Genomic DNA, 18,660 nt, shown 5'->3' on the forward strand with positions numbered 1-18,660 from the left:
CTCTTTTTCAACAGGTTTAATCTCCTGTGGCGCCAGGTGCCGTCACTAGCTGCTAGCATGGACTGCAGTAGCAGCAGTATTGGCGGTGGCGATGGCTACGAAAATAGCCACTGCAGTCGTATTCTTTGATTAGTCCAACGACCGCCGCAGTCAGCTTCAGTTGCTGCTGCTGATCCTGTCAGCAAGCGTACCGCCAATCGCAAGCGCAAAAAGCTCCCACCTACGTACTCCTACTATGATCCGGCTTTTACGTATCCATACTACAGCGGTGCTGGTGGTGGAGTCCAGCAGTTTCCGCCAGCACCATTCTATACCAGTGGTGGAAGCAGCGGCACGGTTCGGATGTATCCGCCTGTGGGTGGAGAGTCTTATGGACCAGGAGCTACTAGCAGCAGTAGTGGTAGTAGTAGTAGCAGCAGCAACAGCGGTGATATCGTTTATCCTAGAATCGATGTTAATAGTATATTCTTCTGAGTCTGACAATGTTCCGGAACGAGTGGTGCGTGAAAGAGAGAAAGGTAAGCGTAGAGTGTGTTTCGAGGGAGAAGAGAAAGAGAAAAACAAACTATTTTCTTAAGCTAGTTTCTACTAATTCTTCTGCCCGAGTCTCCATTTTAATTTGAACAGAGATCTGCAAATGTCAACGATTTTAATTTCTTCGACGAATTTTCGAGCTATCTCGAAATTAAACATAAATTGTCCATATTTTATTTGGAGCTTGTAAAAAAACAAAAATAAACCAATAAATCTACTTAACACTCAATCGGCAGAGGAGAAAGTTTCCGAACACACAATCATAGGTTTAAGTGCTACTATACTAAGGATTCTCAATCAGCACCGACCCCACGACAAAAGTATAAGAAGCCAACCGAGTCCAACAACAATGTGATTTCAGTTCACTGCAAATTGAAAAGAAAAAAAAAGCAAAATATTTATCGTTAGGAACGTGCGAATATTTATGATTGCAAACTGCAAAACCGTAATCAAAAATACCGTTTTTTCTATGCAAAAGTTAGTTACAGCAGCCAACCACTGAAGCGACGTATATTTATGTTCGTAAAAGATTTTACGATTGTTCCGAAGGGAAGAAGAAGTTCAAGTTTGCCGCCACTAGGTAGATGTTATACAGGCCTTTGATGACACTCACTCTCTCGTCGTCGTCGTCATCGTTGATCAATTAAAGCCGCTCCCGCGTTCGATTCGTAATGTAAACGCGTCTATAGTTAGAGGATTGAATGAATGAATGAAAGAAAGTAATCCACTGTGCGATGCCATCATCGCGCGAGATTCCAGCATATACGCGACAAATGATAATAATAAATACCGAGATAATTTTTGTACATTATCGAGGGCGTGTCGTGCTTCCGCGTAGAACGTAAAGAAAGTCCACCAGGCTTTTTGTTCGTGTATTTCATTTAACTACACTTTCGGATAATATCACAGCATTGCTTATTTGTCGAAAATTCTCAATTTATTGCAGCTTGAATTATTGAAGAGCGATATTCCAAATCGAATGTGTAAGACTAACTTTAACAAACCAACGACTACGGTCCAAAGAAGAAAAGAAAACAACAAAATTTGCTACCAGTTTTCGTTCAGGATAAACAGCTCAAGATAACACCTCGTTTGTTAACTCAAGTTCGCGATCTGATTAAAAATAAGTTTTACTTAGATTTCCTTAATCTGACTGTACCGAGTGGAGTAAAGACGACTCTTACGTACAGCAATGACCACACCAAGGATTGGGTCGTTGAATAAGTAATTTATCTGACAGTACAGCAAGGCGATTTGTGTCAAAAACTTAATCAATATCTATCAAAAGGTAATGGAAGAAATGTGTACACTAAAGTCGCTTTTTACGCGGGGGATACATGCCGCGTAAAAAAAACCGCGTAAATTCCGGAATCCGCGTAAACAAAAACGCGTAAATTCCGGAATCCGCATAAATTCCGGAATCCGCGTAAATTCCGGAATCCGCGTAAAAAAAACCGCGTAAATTCCGGAATCTGCGTAAAAAAACCAGCGTTAATTTTGCATTCCGAGTAAAGGGAAACCGAAATCCGTGCACAAAAAAAATACCGCGTAAATTCCGGAATCCGCGTAAAAAAACGCGTAAATTCCGGAATCCGCGTAAAAAAGCCGCCTAAAAAACCCGCGTAAAAAACCGCGTAAAAAGCGACCTTAGTGTACTTCTCTAGTATTAGTGAATGCTTCAAATTTAAACAATTAGACGGACTCAATAGTAAACCCGAATAGCTACGACACATTAATGTAATTACTGAATATGCACTGATTTGGTCAAGCCTTTTTAAATTTTTTCTTGCTTTTCAGCTCGATTCGCAGGTTGAAATAACACTGCCATTGATTCCTTTTCAAAAGAATTTAGCAGAAATGATAAAAAACCTTTAGCAACTGGATTTTTTTTATCGCGGATTTCAGAATTTAAGCGTTTTTTCACGAGGATTTCGGAATCTACGCGATTTCTTGTGCGCTTAGTCGATAACACTGAGTATTATCACTATATATTCTTACATCACGTTGGAGAAAAACCTAAAGGCGATTGCTGTACACGGATTACAATATGCCCGAACTCATTGATGGCGTTGAGCTTGTGGGTTGCAAATATGTGCCCCAATCGGATACTACACGATTGATCAGTTACTATTTTGAAATTGATACCTAATTCCTGATATGCAGTTGAGAGGTTCAAACAAGTTGAATCTCTATGAAGCAAGAGCCCCGCAAAAGCAGAGTAAATGCGCTGAGCTCTCAGGTTTAGCGTTGTTAACGCGGTAAGTGTTGATTTGAATTTTGCCGATTTCCTTAAACAATAATGAGCAGGACAGTTTCCACTGAGAATTGCTTGTTAGTATGTCATTTTCCTGGATTCCATACTGACCGGGTACTCGAAGTAGTATGATTTTGTTGAGACGCGGAAGCTCTCTGAGTACGGCACTCCCAGACTAGTCTGGAAAAACATTTGACAGACTTAAATGCCAGTAGTTCAGCCTGATTGTCTGAAAAGATTACGATTTTTGCATGTCTGTTGTTGCGCTTTAGACATACCGTAGCACAGATGGGTATTGCGTTTACCTCTGCTTTTAAGATGGTTGTCCTTACCCAAGGAAAAGTGGCCTCTTACCTGGTCCGTAGAACCCGTATCAATTTTGTTATGTTATGTCTGAGCTATCGTTTCACTCAGAATGATTTCAAGGTATTTGCTTTTATTAATGAAACTCGGTCTTACCCCATTCAGTTGCGGAAGAGTGTTTGAATGTGCCCTTTACTCGGTAGAGGGTATAATGATTGTTTTAGTCGAGTTAATGGTCAACCATTCTTTCAAGCACAACTGGGGAGTATTGTTGACTCCTCTATTTTATAAAGCCGTGTGACCGGGTTTTCGCAAACTCCTTCAATGTCTAGGAAAGTGCTCCCGAGTGAAGCTAGCTTGAAAAACGCTGATGAGTGCGGACGTGATGACCCTGTCCGATTTTTTTAGGGATATTGGTAGAATACCTCCACGCTTTGATGATTTCATAGGGTAAAAAGGCTTTGATTGAAGTCTTAATGAACAGTTGACGAGCGAGCACTGCGAGGTTCTAAATCTCTACGACGTTCTATTCATAAGAACTTGCAGAGTTTCATTGGTAGTTTTTTTTTTTTAATTGCCCAAATGGTTTCTAGACATCGCTCACCGTAGTCTCCTAATTTCGTCGTTTGAAGGAGTGGTTCTCCCAGCAGCTGAAACAACGCGTGGTTCATCCGCTTCCGCCATGATCCATCTTCACTACACCACGCGTTGGTTCTCCACGAGCATGGTCATCGAATCGTGGCCTTAGAGGACTACCGTTCTTATCAGTGTTTTTAAAAGGTGGCGTGCGGTGGCAGGTTTTATTAAAACGGAACGTTTTTCGGAGTCCAAAGTCCAATTTTTCCGCTGGTGTCGTTGGCAACAGTCACCAGTGAGTATACGAACTCGTCTAACACCTCGATTTTTTCACCGCCAATATAAAATTCGTGGTGGGAGATTAATACTGTCCTCTCTGGAATGTCTTACTCTCATATACCAATTCATCCGGCTTCAGCCTTCAGTATGATTTACGTCTCCGCCATCTTCTCGAGGGTTCGTGCTCGTGGGAAACCGTAATCGTACCATAGCTGATCTCGATCGATTGTGTCGTACGTCGATTTAAAATCGAGAAACAAATGATGTGTGGGCACATTATATTCAGGGCATTTCCGTACGACCTGCCTTACCATGAATAATTGGTCCGTGGTGGCGCGGCCACCAATAAATCCTGCTTGGTATTGCCCCACAAACTCCCTCGCAAACGGTGGTAGTCGACGATATAGAACTTGGGAGAGTACCTTGTAGGCGGCGCTTAGCAGCGTGATTGCACTGTTATTGCAGCAATCCAATTTGTCACCCTTTTCCTCCGGTACTTCCTTCTCCTCCCATATCTTGATAATAACCCAGTGTAGCGTCTTAGCCAGTGATTCGCCACTGTGTTTCAACAGCTCGCTGAAGAGTTGGTCAGCTCCAGCTGCTTTGTTGTTTTTTCAGCCGGCCGATCGTCTCCTTAATTAGGGATGGGCGATACTTGTATCGATACCAACGGTATCGATACCAGGGGCAGGAGTATCGAGTATTTTGGCATCGATACTCGTTGCTAGCGATGAGTAGCGGTATCGATACTTTGCCAACGATACTTTGAAACGATACCGATACCACCGATGCCTTCTGTTGGAGATAGGCGATACCAGTATCGATACCAGCAGTATCGATACTTCGGCCAAAAGCATTGAGTATTTTGGCATCGATACTTTCTATACCGATACCACGATACTTGGTATCGTTTTTTGCAAAAGAATTCGAGTACTCAGGTATCGATACTTCAGACAGTATCGCCCATCCCTATCCTTAACCTCCGGAAGTCAGGGACTGCAATTCTGTCATCATCTGCGCATACACCGAGATCTACTGCTACTTCGTCGTCGTCTTCTGCTACATCGCCATTCAGGTGCTCCTCGTAGCACTGCATCCACCTTTCAATCACCTCACATTTGATCGTGAGTAGGTTGCCGTTCAGGTTCCTGCACATATCGGCATGTGGCGGCTTGTAGCCTTTGCGGGAACTGGCACTTCTTCCGTAAGACTGAGTTTTGCCTATTTTGCGTGCGTCGGTCTACGCTCCACGTTCGCCATCGTTCAGTGTAGCAGCATTCTCGCTCGTACTGCATTCTTCTCTTCCACTAACTTGTCGTCGAACTAGTCATTTCTTCTGTTCAGAGCCATTGTACCAAGTGTCGCTACAGCAGTACCACCGTGACTGGTCGAATGTCTCTCCAGCCATCTTCAAGAATAGCTGCGCCAAGCTGCTCTTCCATTGGTAATGCTGCTTCCAACTGCTGCGTGTACTCCCGGGTAACTTCGGCTCCCCATAGTTGCCCGATGATTGATCGCAGTGAGCGACGTCGGTGAGCGAAACACGCCGTCGGAAGTATTGAGTCCATGCAACGAGGTAATGGTCCGAACCTATATTCGCACTACGGTAGGTGCGAACTTTGATTACGTCTGAGAAGAATTTACCGTCCATATTTCGTCGCCTAGGTCTGTGCCGATTGTTTCGATCCGTATTCTCTTCTTCGATATTTGCAACGTTTGGTGGTTTGCTGGGGGAAGGAGGGTTCTTCTTGAGCCTTCCCCAACTTCCCCCAAAAGCTCACCGGCGAACCATCGTATCAGCTCTGTTTAGAGTCCCACTCCGACACCAGAACTTTGTTCAGTCGCTTCTAACCTGGAGATCAGACGCTGTTCTGAGCCGCACCATCTTATTGAACATACGATTAGGTTGGCAAAGCATTTCCTCTTCGCTGGAGTATGATGGTCAATAAGATGGTCAAGTCGATTTTCCCGGCAAATCGTGACGGGGCGGTGGTGATGGACGACGAGACCTGTCTCACCCTGAATGGCAATGACTGGCAGAGCACTTCGTATTTCACTTTCCCCATGAGGTGAAGTTCACACTAAGTTCCCCAAGAAGGTACTATTCTGCTGTGGCTGACAAAAGAAAAGTGGATAGACAAGCCACTTTTCATCCACTCCGGACTGGCCGTTAATAGGGAAATTTATAGTACGAAGTGCCTGCCGTAAGTTCCGTCGTTCATCAAGAAATAAGTGCTGAGACGCGGTGTTCTGGCCGGATCTGGCGTCAGCCCACTACTCTGCGCGATTGTAGAAGAAGATCTACCAATTTTGTCGCGAAAACTGAGAAGGAAGAAAGAACTCAAAAACTTGCCTAGACGCATGTTTCCGTCCGCCATGGCGAATGTTTCGGTTGACTGCCGGAAGGTCGCTCGCAAGTGCGTAGAATGTTCTTGCAAGTAAGCTAATATAATTAGCTTCCATGGGAAATTTATCAAAATTAATTATCTGTCACAGTTTTTTATCACCATCCGAAAAAAGTTTTTTTTTTTCATGCAAACGTTAGGGTTCGATATATTGCCTCACCAGGGCTACACGTCTCATTTGAAATACATAGGTGAGTCGACTCGTCTTCTGTAATAAGGTCCTAAATTTGAAATATTGAAAATCTCAATTGAAAGAATATCAAAATCTAACTTATCAAACTTATACTAGAAATTCGAATTGAAAATTAATCCTAAACATTGAAGAAAGAAATCCGAATTAGTGAGGTGTTGGACTGTCAAAACTACTTGGATGAAATTATAATAAAACTGGTAAAATTTGTGATATTCACAGTAGGAAAGAAAACAAAAAATACAGCTCAAACAGTTAGCGTAGTCCATACTGAAATTATTTAGCGGAAATTATTACAATCTTTGCAGCTTATCTACTGTCCTCTAGACGAAGCACTGTTACATACTTTGCCCGTTTTTTTTGTTCAAGTTTATTTCATCTCTCTCTGTCTCGCTATCTATCTAAAATCGTTACTATCATATTGTTATTGTGTTATTGTGGTGTAGTAAGTTTTCATAATTGCATGTTTTACTGTTTTGTTGTTGTGTCTCATAACTTGGGTAGGTTGATTCTGCTCGGTTTACAGTTTTGGCACTAGTTGTTTTTAATCTACATTAACTGTTAATAGTTATTTGGGTTCACTTTTTTTCTTCTTCCTTCACTCTAATCACTGATTTTCATGAATGGACGGGGTTTAATAGGTTTCATTTTGTAAGCTTTCAATCGGATTTCAACTGCGGATTTTTTTAAACATTAGTCAGCGTGCAAGAAACCTGCTATCAAAATAAACTTTTGAGGCGAATATTATACGCACACAATACACGTGGCTTCTGAAATCGGCGCTTGTTCGTTTAAAAGTTCAGTATAAAAATAATCCGTCCAGTTTAAAAGCTGCATGGAAAGTTTTTGTTCGTTCTGCAGTTTGATCTATCTTCGCCCATTCCTTGAGAGATTATTCGTAAAAGCCATCAATTTTAAACGATAGATAATTTTGAAAAGAGAATCAAAAAACAAGACCCAAAAAACAAGCGATGAAACAACTTTCACTAACTAAACTAACCTAAATTCGCATCATTGGAAGACAATTGTTAATTGTGAACAACAGATGTAAATGTGTGTATGCTTCTAACCCTCTCACGACCTAACTCAAATTGCTGTTTGTCTAATTGCGCTTATACTGTAATATATTTAAATTAAGAATTCAAACCTACTCACATGAAATCGCACCGGATCAAGCGACTTGACTAGATACCGTTCTATCCATTAGTTATACTGTTTCCTTTCCTTTCTCGTGCCCCATCTTTCAAGCTAATATCAATCGAATGTAATTTATACTTTTTTCCTAAAAAAGACCCCTTTTTATTTCTGCGAAATATTCGCTCATCATCGTTTTGCGCTTAACCATTATAAGTCGTATTATTCTTATTATTGTTTCATTCGCTTCCCTCCCCCAGTGCTAATTCCCGCTATCAACCAGCACGGAATGGATCTTCCGAAGGAGCGGAAAATTGCTCTGCTCCTGCTGGTGCTCCGGTCTGGTTTCGGCAAAATTACCCTCCTCATCGTACAGCAGACTTTCGGCACAGTACTCTCCAAAATCATCGGTGTTCAGCGAGAATATCATCGCCCCTCCAAAACCATTTTCTTTGATGTAGTTCGCCTTGCACTCCAGACTGCGCTCGTCCTCGTAGGAAATCCACTCGCCACCGGCGTACAAATAGGGCGAACAGCTTTCCACATCGTACACCTGGTGGACGTAGATATTGTGCCGCCGGAACCAACAGATTTCCGAGTACGAAGCATATCCGATCATACCAACCCTGCCGTAGCTCGATGCGGGAGCACCGATTCGGGTGTTGAATCCGTTCACCAGCTGGAAGGTGTGCCCGTAGGTTGGCAGACCGATGACGATTTTGCTTTTCTCCAAGCCTGCCGACAACCAGTAGTGGACGGAAGAATTGATGTTCAGTGTACCGAAGATCGAGTGCTCATCGTGGCGGCGATACAAGGGGGCATTTAAACCTGCAGAAAAAAATATGATTTTAGAATCATTCATACACAAACAATAATAGCGACACTCACCAGTCCACGGCGTTTCCGGTGCGTAAAAGTGATAATCGTACGTCATGATGTTCACATAATCGGCATAGCTGTTGATCTCCCCCACGTCGTACGACATGTAGGCGATCGTCTCGGGCGCGGCGACCGCCACACTCAGTATATAGGTGCGATGTTCCCGCTGGTACTCCCGGCGGATCTCGTGCAGAAGCTGGGAAAAATGCATCCGATTTTTCCCCCCACTACCGGGAAACTCCCAGTCCAGATCGACCCCATCCAGCTGGAACAACTCAAGTGTAGCTTTGAGTGACTGAATAAACAGCTTCCGGCTGGCGTGGTTAGTCACCATCTCCGTAAAACCACCCCTACCACCTCCGCCAACCCACAGCAGTACCTTCAGCTCCCGGTTGACTCGCTTCAACTGCTTCGTTTGGTTTAAAACCATCCGCACATCATCATCGATGTACAGCGTCCCGTTGACAATGTCCACAACACCGACATTCAAATGTGTGCACAGGTACGGATCGATGTGCTCCGGGTAGAGATTGCTTCGCACTCTACTTCTACCCCGTCCACCCCTCCTGCCACCGGTGCTAACCATCGAAGGGGTGGTATAGTAGCAGACAATCTTGCGCACCTCCCGGATGCCACCAGCCGCCTTCGAGGCTTCCTTCGAGTAAATGAAATTACCGAATTTAGACGGTAGAACGCGCTCATTTTCCAGCTCCTTGATGCCGGCCACCGACGCCGGCGGCGTCCCCTCCGTGTCATTGGGTGCTGCTGATTGCGTGTTGTGGAAAATCAGCGACATCGTGCCGTTGCTCTGTTTTTGCTCTGCCGCCAGCAGTGAAGGGAATGTCCGGTAGCTTGCCGCATACTGGCGGAGCCGTTCGGGCCACAGGGCTGGAATGTCTGAAAAGGCAAAACCAGCAAAACAGGGTGAGTTCAATTGTGATTAAGCATTTAGCGGAAAACACCTGGCAACTTCAGCGTGATGATTGGAGGAGCAAACACGCAACCGGATCGTGACGGTTTTCTTCGGTACAAAAAACGTGACGTAGGTACGTTTGTTTTGTTTGAAGCTTATTGGTTTTGGGATTGGAATTTTGCTTTGTTTGAGCAAAAAACCATCAATCAAGCTGGCTGTCTGGTTTAGATTAGAATTAGCAAACTTATTATTTTTATAATTACTATAATCATATAAGCGGTAATCGGGAACATCAATTAGGTAATAACTGGTACGATTCTGAAAAAATGCGGGGCACATTTTTTTATTTTTGGTTTCAGTAAATTTATAGGTCGCAAATCATTAAATTTATAGGTTGCATGTCCCGTACAGCCTGTAATTTATTTATGAAGACTCAAATTTATTCATTTGTATTTACTGGTCATCACCGTCTTCGACTAAAATATTGGTTATAGTTTCGAAAACGACATTAAGGGATATTTATCGGCATTTGGTCGAATAACACAGGGTAGTTAATTATTTCGCACGCTTTATCACGCGTGGCTGCCAGCGACTGTAAACATACCAGTTAACATCTTCTAGAGCAAGAAGAACACGCAAAATTGGGTCGTTCCAAGGGAGTGACCGTTATGCAAACCGTACAAAATTTATTCTGCATGCGCTCGATCTTAAAATTTTGTCCTGGGGGGATCGAACTGGCAATGAAGCGTCTTTAGAGAAAAATATCTGTAAATTTGTTGTAAATGATGCCGTCGATTGTCACTCCAAGATCTTGAAAGGCAGAGACAAAATTACACGGAACACTTTTAGGCCATCAGCAAAAGCCAGTATGAAAGAGGAGAGGAGTAGGCCAGATCATTCAAGAAGATGTCCTCGAACACGTGCCTGGGGCATTCCAGACGTGATGCAGAATAAATAGGAGCGAGTCTATCGTCGTCCAGTTCAAAATCCAGTTTCTCCACAAAATCCCAGAAGCGTGAGGAATCCTGTACCACACTGACCTAAATCCTGGATACGTAATCCTCGTAAGTGGCCTATGTACAACCATTATTGTACAATTTGTACAATAATTCTGATCAGTATGGATTTGTACCTGGTCGTTCCATAGCAACGAACCTCATGGACTTCACTTCAAGTAGTATCGCTGACATTGAGCGTAAATCTCAAAATCATTCTTGTGTGATAGAACGTTGTAAGTTAAGCTGGATTCTGTTGTCTCAACTTCCTTTACAAACAAATCTAGTGTACCACAGGGCAGTAATCTTGGGCCGCTACTTTTCATATTTTTTTTAACGACGCTAATTCGACTACTCGTAATATCGAGTAGGATCAGATGTCCTTTCCTGACTTACACCGGAGTTTGCAGATAGTCGTAACAATATCTTGAAGCACTTGAAACAATCTGCTATTGCTACGCATTTGTATCAACGATGCGAGGATGGACCACGCCGCGAAACGAGCGAAAACAGTCTGGAGTCTATGAGAGACAACGCCCAGCTAAAAGATATAGGTGCGGATGTTCGGACTTTCCGTTGACCTCGTATCATGGAGATAATCTCGGAATTCTGCCAAGATGTGAAAAGAAGGAGAGCTACATATAGGTCCCTTTTAAAAAGGACGAGGCAAGCGGCGAGTTACTCGTCTGACTAAATTTCACTCACGTTGAAGCCGAAGCAATTAAACCTGGACACAGCGGCTGCTATAACAAGTAGCTTCTGAGTCGTGTTTCGTTTAGTATTAATTTGTAGGTTGTGGTACAAAAATAACGCACATTTGTAAGTGCAAACAAGCATTACTCAAGACTGGCAACTACAATTTGCCATCGCCATTCATTATGCCCCTCGACAGATCATGCATATCTTAAGAACTTATCAAGTAAATGGAACCAAATTTGACATAGGGAGGTTCAAGGGGACAGCACATGTTTTTATAGTGGTTTGATGCCCCTTTCTCCTCAGAAAGAGTGGACTCCCATACAAATGAAACACAAATTTCTAGATAATTTTCAAACCAATCAGAATGTGAGAGTTTTAAAGTACAAGAAATGTTTCTATGATGATCACTAAACTTTTCTGGTCTTGAAAAAAACCATTGATTGCAGCTAGGAGCGTTAAGCAAGAAGAAAGAAAGGCGGATAATCTTAAACTTTTATTTCGATATGTATAGTACAAGCACAGACTAACAGACGTAACACTGGAACCTAGCTCCATCACCACAAAAAACGATCATTTCAAATTTCCAATCGAATAACAATCATCACGCGATAACGCCGTCTGTGGCGCTGTCATGCAGTCTCATACATATTTTGTGGTTCCCCATTTGACACATGCAGTAACGCTGGCGCTGATGTCGAAATACATGACGCAGCGCGAACACGACAGCAGATGGTGCTAGTGTTACTAACGTAAAGTACTGGAATCATCCGAACGATAAATTTATTGAAAATTTGTTCGAAGTGTTATGTCTGTTAGTCTGTGGTACAAGGTTTAAACTTCTAATGAAATGAATCTACATCATCTACATTGACACATTGGCACACACACACACATGCACACACACACACTCACACACACGGCCAAAAATCGACCCCAGAGACCATTTTAAATTCTGAGATGGCGACTTGCGGTTTTTGGAAAATAGACCATAATGGCCGAATACCACTCAATACGACGAGGGGGCCAAGTTATATGTCAAAATTTGAAACTAATTAAATAAGGCCGTCTTGTCCCCCTTCAAAAATCTTGAATATTGGACGGGGAAGAAAAAAAAAGCTCAAACCGTTTTGTTCATTTTATTGGCTTTCCGACAGCATAAATGCATATTTTAGCAACAAACAAGTCCAGTGACAGCGAGAGTGTCGTCAAAAAGCAAGCGAAATAAATAATAATAATAATAAAGTGTTATTTTTCAACACTTATTCGAGTGCAAGTTATAAACGTCATAACTTGCACACAAACTTTGATCAAAGATATTTCTTTTTTTTCGCCCGGTGTTATTTATTTTTTGCCACCCCCTTTGCTAACTTTGATAACCTTGGACATAAGAAGAATCGAAATTTGTATCAGCCTAAAGAGGAAAAAAAGGCGGGAAAAATTTTTTCCATTATTGGAAGCACCCACCGCACAGTTCTACTGCATAATGATACAAACTTGCTCTTGTTAGTTTATTCGACACGGCACGATACAAGAAGATGTTCTAGAACATAATTGTGTGTGTATGTATTTGTTTGCGTGTATGAGCGTGCGAATAACGAATTTTGGTGATTCTAAAATCGAATTCGTTTCCGCAGTGTAGCTACACGCGGACTACACTTTTTACCTCGTAATTGTTTTTTTTTTTTTCACTTTCCGGACTACACCTTTTTTGTGTCTGACTACACTTTTTCTGTCCCGGACTACACCCGAAAGAAGCAGAGTGTGCGTTTGGGAGTCACCAACACATTCACACGTATGTGTCAAACTGGTTTGTTTTGATTCTCGTTCCACGTGGTGAAGTGCCAGGTAAAATTTTTTTTCAACACGTTTGCGAGACGGAAATATGTAATGGAAACGAGACAAAAAGACGATGGCGATAATAACCAAAACAAAACAAATTGACAGCTATCTATAATATTACGCATACCAATAGAACTACCCTGAAAGTGATTAATGTCAATTCAAGTGGCACACGGCCGCTTAAATTAATGGTATCTCAATCCTCTAGTATCCAAGCTCGCTTTGAGACGGGCTTCAGTGAGATCACTATGAATCTTTAATAAATACTTAGAAAATGTTTATGAAGATTCATAGTGATTTTATCAAAGCCGGTATAAAGTTATTTTATTGTAACTAGTTGAACATTCTTTAAAATTTAGAATTATTTGTAATATATTACTACTCATTTATCAATGAAATGCAGTCCTTTCTAAGCCTAGAAAGGTTTCTCAGAAACCGGAAGCCGTTATCTTCGATTCGAGTCCTGACTTCTGAGGATTAACCCGACCCCGGAAATACTAATATTGGGTATTCATAGTCCGCTTTAGACTAGAAATGGTCGCGTTTAAAACCCGAACCCGGAACTGTTTTTTCGATCAAATCCGAACTTGAAAATTTTATATTTGGGAAACTCGAACCCGACCCGAACCCGAGATTTTTTTGCGGCTGCCCTGAAGTTTTGAGCCTCGAATGGAATTAAATGTTAGTGATTTTTACAGTTGCATGAGATTAGACATCATTATCTTATAAATATGTTTATTTGATATCGTCGGGTTCCGGGTTTTCAAACCCAGAACCGACATTTTCAAACCCGAACAAGTTTTTTTTACCAAACCCGAACCCGACCCGTACCCGACACTTTCAAAAATTTTCAAACCCGAACCCGAAGTTTCCTCTAGCTGGGCTTGCGAAGAGGACGAACTCTAGGCACAGGATGAACAATGAGTTTGTGAATATTGGCAGTAAATCTTGACACAGCTTGCAGTTAGTAATTGTGTTCCAGTCGATACCGTGAAGTTCAGTGTTAATAGCATCGTAGTTTCTTCTGCTTCCACATTTCAACGATCTTTGAAACGTTTTCATTTAAGAGCGTCAAATGTGACGATCGATAATTTCAACTTCTTTCCACACATTGGGACGAATGTAGAAAACTCCGATAGCAATATTGGGTTCGCTATTCTTGATCGTTACCCAAACTTACTTAAGTGTATCATCTATAGCATCTTTTAGTAACGCCACTTTGGATATGCCTTATTTCTTCTAAATCCCTGGTTTGCTCTTAAAGCTGACTCATGAAACATTTTTCTTAAATTCGAAAACTGTTTAAAAAAAATAGTTTTGCTTCGAAAATTTTTCATCAATGTTCAATGTTAAATCCGATAAGTCGGTTTGACGTGGCGGGAAAAGAATCTTTTCAATGTAGACGAAAATGGTAATATTATGTACGAGAAACAACTTGAATTTCGAACAAGTTTGCTATATTCTCTCAAGAATTTAGAATACATGTTGTGATGGTGATGACGGTGGTGATGGAAAGAATTCCATTTCCTGACTTTTTCGGTAAAAAGAAATCTTTAATTTTATGATCAGGCTTATGCAGTTTTAGAACGGCTCCAATTCTAGGAACACAAAATTTTGTAATACACAATCAACTTTGAATATATTGTACCTTAGTTTTACAATTCTTTCTTCGTAAAAGCGACTATTCAAACTTTCTATCACTCAATTCTTTCCTCTCCTCCTGTTTCAGCAACTTTTTTTTTGAAAAGTCTGAGATCCACATCCTAAACTCTTTGGCCAGTTTAAAATAATAAGAAAAGCATTCCAAAATAAATGACTTCAGTTTACTTCATTTTAATCAAATTGAAGTTTCGAAGCCTCTTTTTAATTTCAACTTTTTTGAGAAAAATCCTATTCCAATGATGCAATACGATTGCAATAGTAGATACTTGAAAATCACAAAGCTCTTGATGATTAATTATCTAAATTCAGCTTTCGCAAGTTATCTCAAAATTGTGTTTTTTTTTTTGTACGATTTGGACCACTGCGACCATTATTTTAATCTTTTGTGGTACAAAACTGTGGTTGAAAAAATTGATTTTTTAAGAAAATACACCTAACACGACACGAGACAAGACATAACACTTAATATTCTTGTCTTGTCCAGCGTCGTTTTCTGTGAGTGTTCTTACGTTAGCATAATAAATTAAAACAGTGAAAATACACCTTTTGTGTCAGTTCTTCGTGGTTCTCCATCAAAAATCACAGAATTTCATTTTTGACAGCGAAAAAATATCTAGCGTGAAAATTGAAACAAAATAATTCATAAATCTGCCCATCCATTTTCAAGCAGCAGTGTAAAATATGAACACGGTTTCTTGTTTAACTGAAAAGAATTTAAATTTTGTAACATGCCTTGAAACCCAGACAGTTGCTGTGTAAGATTCCCATTTTATTGAGAGCATATAACCACATGTTGCTTGTGAAATTTCAAACATTCACATCATAATCAATCCATTTTTCTGTGAATCAGAGTTCAAAACCCGCTATCAAAAAATGTTTGCGCTGTGGGTTTCAGAACAAATTTCAGCCCAGTTCTGCCATAAATCAATTCCAATTCACTGTATCGTAAATCAAACGAAAAACGTAAAACAGGTTCCCGCTTTGTATGCAGACGAATGCGCATTTTCTTGGTCGTGCTTATCGTTTCGCTTCTCCGATTACTAACGGCATGATAATTACCCACCTTGCTGAAGTCAGCAAAACAGACCAGTAAATTCTGATTAACTTATCAAACACACGCGGCCCCGCTACCTTTATGGCCGACTCCATCACACCCCTTAGCAGCTGCTCTGGGGAGTGGCGGAAAATTTCCCCAGTCAACAGTTACTAGCAGGTGCTCTTTCTTCTGGACTTACCGATTAGTGTCGGTGGAATGATTAGATTCTGTCGGTAGATCATCGTCCAGGTCGCGTATACTGCCACACTGGACAGCGCGGCTAAGGCCAGCAGAAGGCATCCTTGAATGTAGGTGTGTTTTTTCCTGTAACGGAAGAACAAAGAGAAAAACAGCTAAGTTGTGGGCATGAAATGGGAAACAATAAAATTATGGTTGCTCTAGACAGTCAGAAAGGCGGAAGCGAAACGTGGGGGGAAAAGTTACAGCCTTAGGTTTAGGAATGCAAGCCTAGTCATAAATATGATTAGTTATGCCACCACTGGTAGCGCCTAGAGTGTGGCTCCTTTGGTCTTTTCTGCATCGATTCCGGAAGGCTCAAGTCTAAAATAACACGACAGGAAAAGCACCGAATTTTTGAAGCCATGTTTTAAATTAATTGCCATTCTGATTTTTTTGTGAATAACATTGAACAACCAAAAAGAAAACCCGTTCGCTGTTAAGCCGGAAGGGTGGCAGAGAAAAATATTACCCTCAAGCACAGCACCGAAAGGTAAAGTGAAATATAATACGGTGAGGAGTCGCCATTACGGTCGGTCACACCGAATCGCACTCACCGTCCAAGGTTTCGCAGTTTTAGCTTTTCAGTCGATTTTCTTTTTAAAAAAAATAGGGGAATGGAAGCGGGTTATGATTTACCGCTTTTGCGGTTCTTTAAACCGAAACCCAGCTGCAGCGTATCGAATGACCTACTTAAGGACACGGAGTTCTTCAAGGCGAACGAATGTTCTGATTTCTGAAATCAGGTGCTCCCCTTTCGGGACAGGAAAATTGCAAACGGGGAGCATACACTTGACACTTGCAATAATCACCCGACTAGTGATGCGTCATTTGAAATGTGCAACTTGCTCGGCACGAGGGGCCGGACGTGAGGAGCGAGAGAAATCTAACACGCGTAAATAAAACCTCTTCGTTTAAATAAGCAAACAACAAACTGCTGATAATGGGGCCTTGTAAAACTCATATTACAGTTCAGTTCTAAAAACAAGAAAAGACTAACTGGCACAAAGACCACGATGCTGGGTGAAAAATAACAAAGAATTGTTAGTGCTGATGGAAGTAGTTTAATTGCGTGCATCTCCCGTTGCTACAATACTGATTAAAATAGCGCAGTTATAATCTGTTTCCTCGAACTGGATGCACCCAGAAAGCAGCACTCTACCCACGACCCTGATAGTAATAGCAGCTCATTACGTTAATGGATAACTGCGTTCTCTTCCCCTCCACCAGCTGCTCTGCTGACCTTAGAACGATTGTTCGCAGTCACTTCCGCGAACTGGGACAGCAAATGATGTTATGTGTTTTACAGCATACCTTAAACTAGTATCCTCCTTAAGCAGCTCATATTTGCCCTGCTGTTTGGACATTTTCTGTCCAGCTCGCCTCGTTCCAGCTGCTATCATAGTGGGAACGGGCGCATAGTGCTGCTGATCGACGGCCAATCGTGTCTCCCCAGAGCCGTGCAGCGGTTCGTAGCGAGCAATTTCTTCTCCAGTCTCTCGGGGCACCTTCCACAGATGTTTTCAGCAGCAGCTACTCAAAGCGACTTCACTCCGATTTATGGGCTGGATAAATTTACATAATGCCACTTGCCCCGAGTGCTGTGTGGAAGCCAGTATAATCGAAAAACGTCGGTCCCGCTGAGAGCACCTGAAAAACACAGCGCACTCACGCGATTTCTTCACCCCGTTCCCAGGGGTAGACCACCGACACTTTCGTTTTTTTAAATTTTTTACTTTTACAGAACCTCACCCAAAGCAACAAAGTTGCAGTTCACCAAAAACACTGAATCCGAACGATAATCCAATTACCGCTGCAGCAAGTTCTGGAATTTCACCTCCTCCCGTCGTCGAGTGAAATTCCACAACACAAAGAACTGCGTCACCTGTACGAGCACTTCACCAAAACGGATTCCACGCCCTCTCTCTATCACGTTTCGGTTGTATTCTCCACTATTGTCGTCAAAACGGTCGTCGGACGGATGAGGCACACAGGGAACTAAGGGTCACTTGCATTTGCATTCGCGGATCGATCTCTTCAAGACAGACCTTCCTTCCTTCGAGGAACACAGAGAGAATATTATTGTTATTACGAAGAAGTTGGGAAACAGACTAACGACAGACTGACCGACACAGGCAGGCGTAGAAATTTTGACACGCAGTTGGGAACCTTACGAATGTGCTCGTTGGTTGAATGAATTCATTCATGAGACTGTTTGTGGCGTAGTGGTTGCCAGATTTGTTTCTATCTGTTTTGATTATCTACCTTGAAGGAAGGTTATAAATTAAAAACTAAAGATTTCTCAAATAAATATTGAGAATGACTATTATAATTAATGTTTAAAATCTTAAATAACTAATTTCATTTTTTTTTTAATTTCATCAACTCTCGACGTTTTTACTCCGAACAATAGAAACTCAAAATAATTGAAATAATTTGAAATTGACTCTTTTTCCAAGTATTACAAAAAACACAAGTTTAATTGAGATCGGAATCACTCAAAACATACATGACGCTAGATGATGTTAGGAAAGGCTAACGAATACTACCGGGATGAAATGATAATGTCAACGTGGACACGATTTTTTTTTTTCAAAAAATGACAATCTTCCGAAGAAATACATTGGTTTATAATAAAAACTCCACTGATATTCTGGTTTTAGTAGTCAGCCTATACACCAGAGAGACGCCAAGACACTCACCGTTAAGGCAACTGTCAACATCA

At 41.6% G+C, this 18,660-nt stretch overlaps 2 protein-coding genes across 6 annotated transcripts in view; one reads left to right on the forward strand and one right to left on the reverse strand.

The window, feature by feature from the left end:
* The window catches only part of LOC129720691 (protein gone early), a 177,741-nt gene extending 176,396 nt beyond the window's left edge, over positions 1-1,345 (forward strand). For all 5 annotated transcript variants that reach the window (XM_055672296.1, XM_055672265.1, XM_055672305.1 and 2 more), the window contains one exon: positions 15-1,345. In XM_055672296.1, the coding sequence (XP_055528271.1) occupies positions 15-129 (115 nt within the window). In that variant the 3' untranslated portion in view covers positions 130-1,345. The remainder of the gene's footprint in view (positions 1-14) is intronic.
* Positions 1,346-6,782: 5,437 nt separating this feature from the next.
* Positions 6,783-18,067, reverse strand: LOC129734074 (chitinase-3-like protein 2). Its single transcript, XM_055695792.1, has 4 exons — positions 17,250-18,067; positions 15,898-16,022; positions 8,564-9,451; positions 6,783-8,503 (listed from the first exon to the last, which is right to left on the reverse strand). Exons 1-4 carry the CDS (start codon positions 17,336-17,338, stop codon positions 7,938-7,940), a joined length of 1,668 nt encoding a protein of 555 aa, XP_055551767.1. The 5' UTR covers positions 17,339-18,067; the 3' UTR covers positions 6,783-7,937.
* Between the last annotated feature and the right edge of the window lie 593 nt (positions 18,068-18,660).

The sequence above is a fragment of the Wyeomyia smithii genome, chromosome 1 (assembly GCF_029784165.1).
Source record: "Wyeomyia smithii strain HCP4-BCI-WySm-NY-G18 chromosome 1, ASM2978416v1, whole genome shotgun sequence".
Classification (NCBI taxonomy): domain Eukaryota; kingdom Metazoa; phylum Arthropoda; class Insecta; order Diptera; family Culicidae; genus Wyeomyia; species Wyeomyia smithii.

Coding starts and splice junctions, on each gene's coding strand:
- LOC129734074 (XM_055695792.1), bottom strand. CDS start 17,338: ATGATAGCAGCTGGAACGAGGCGAGCTGGACAGAAAATGTCCAAACAG. Junction 9,452..15,897: donor CATTCCACCGACACTAATCG/GTAAGTCCAGAA, acceptor TTGCCTTTTCAG/ACATTCCAGCCCTGTGGCCC. Junction 8,504..8,563: donor ACCGGAAACGCCGTGGACTG/GTGAGTGTCGCT, acceptor TTTTTTCTGCAG/GTTTAAATGCCCCCTTGTAT.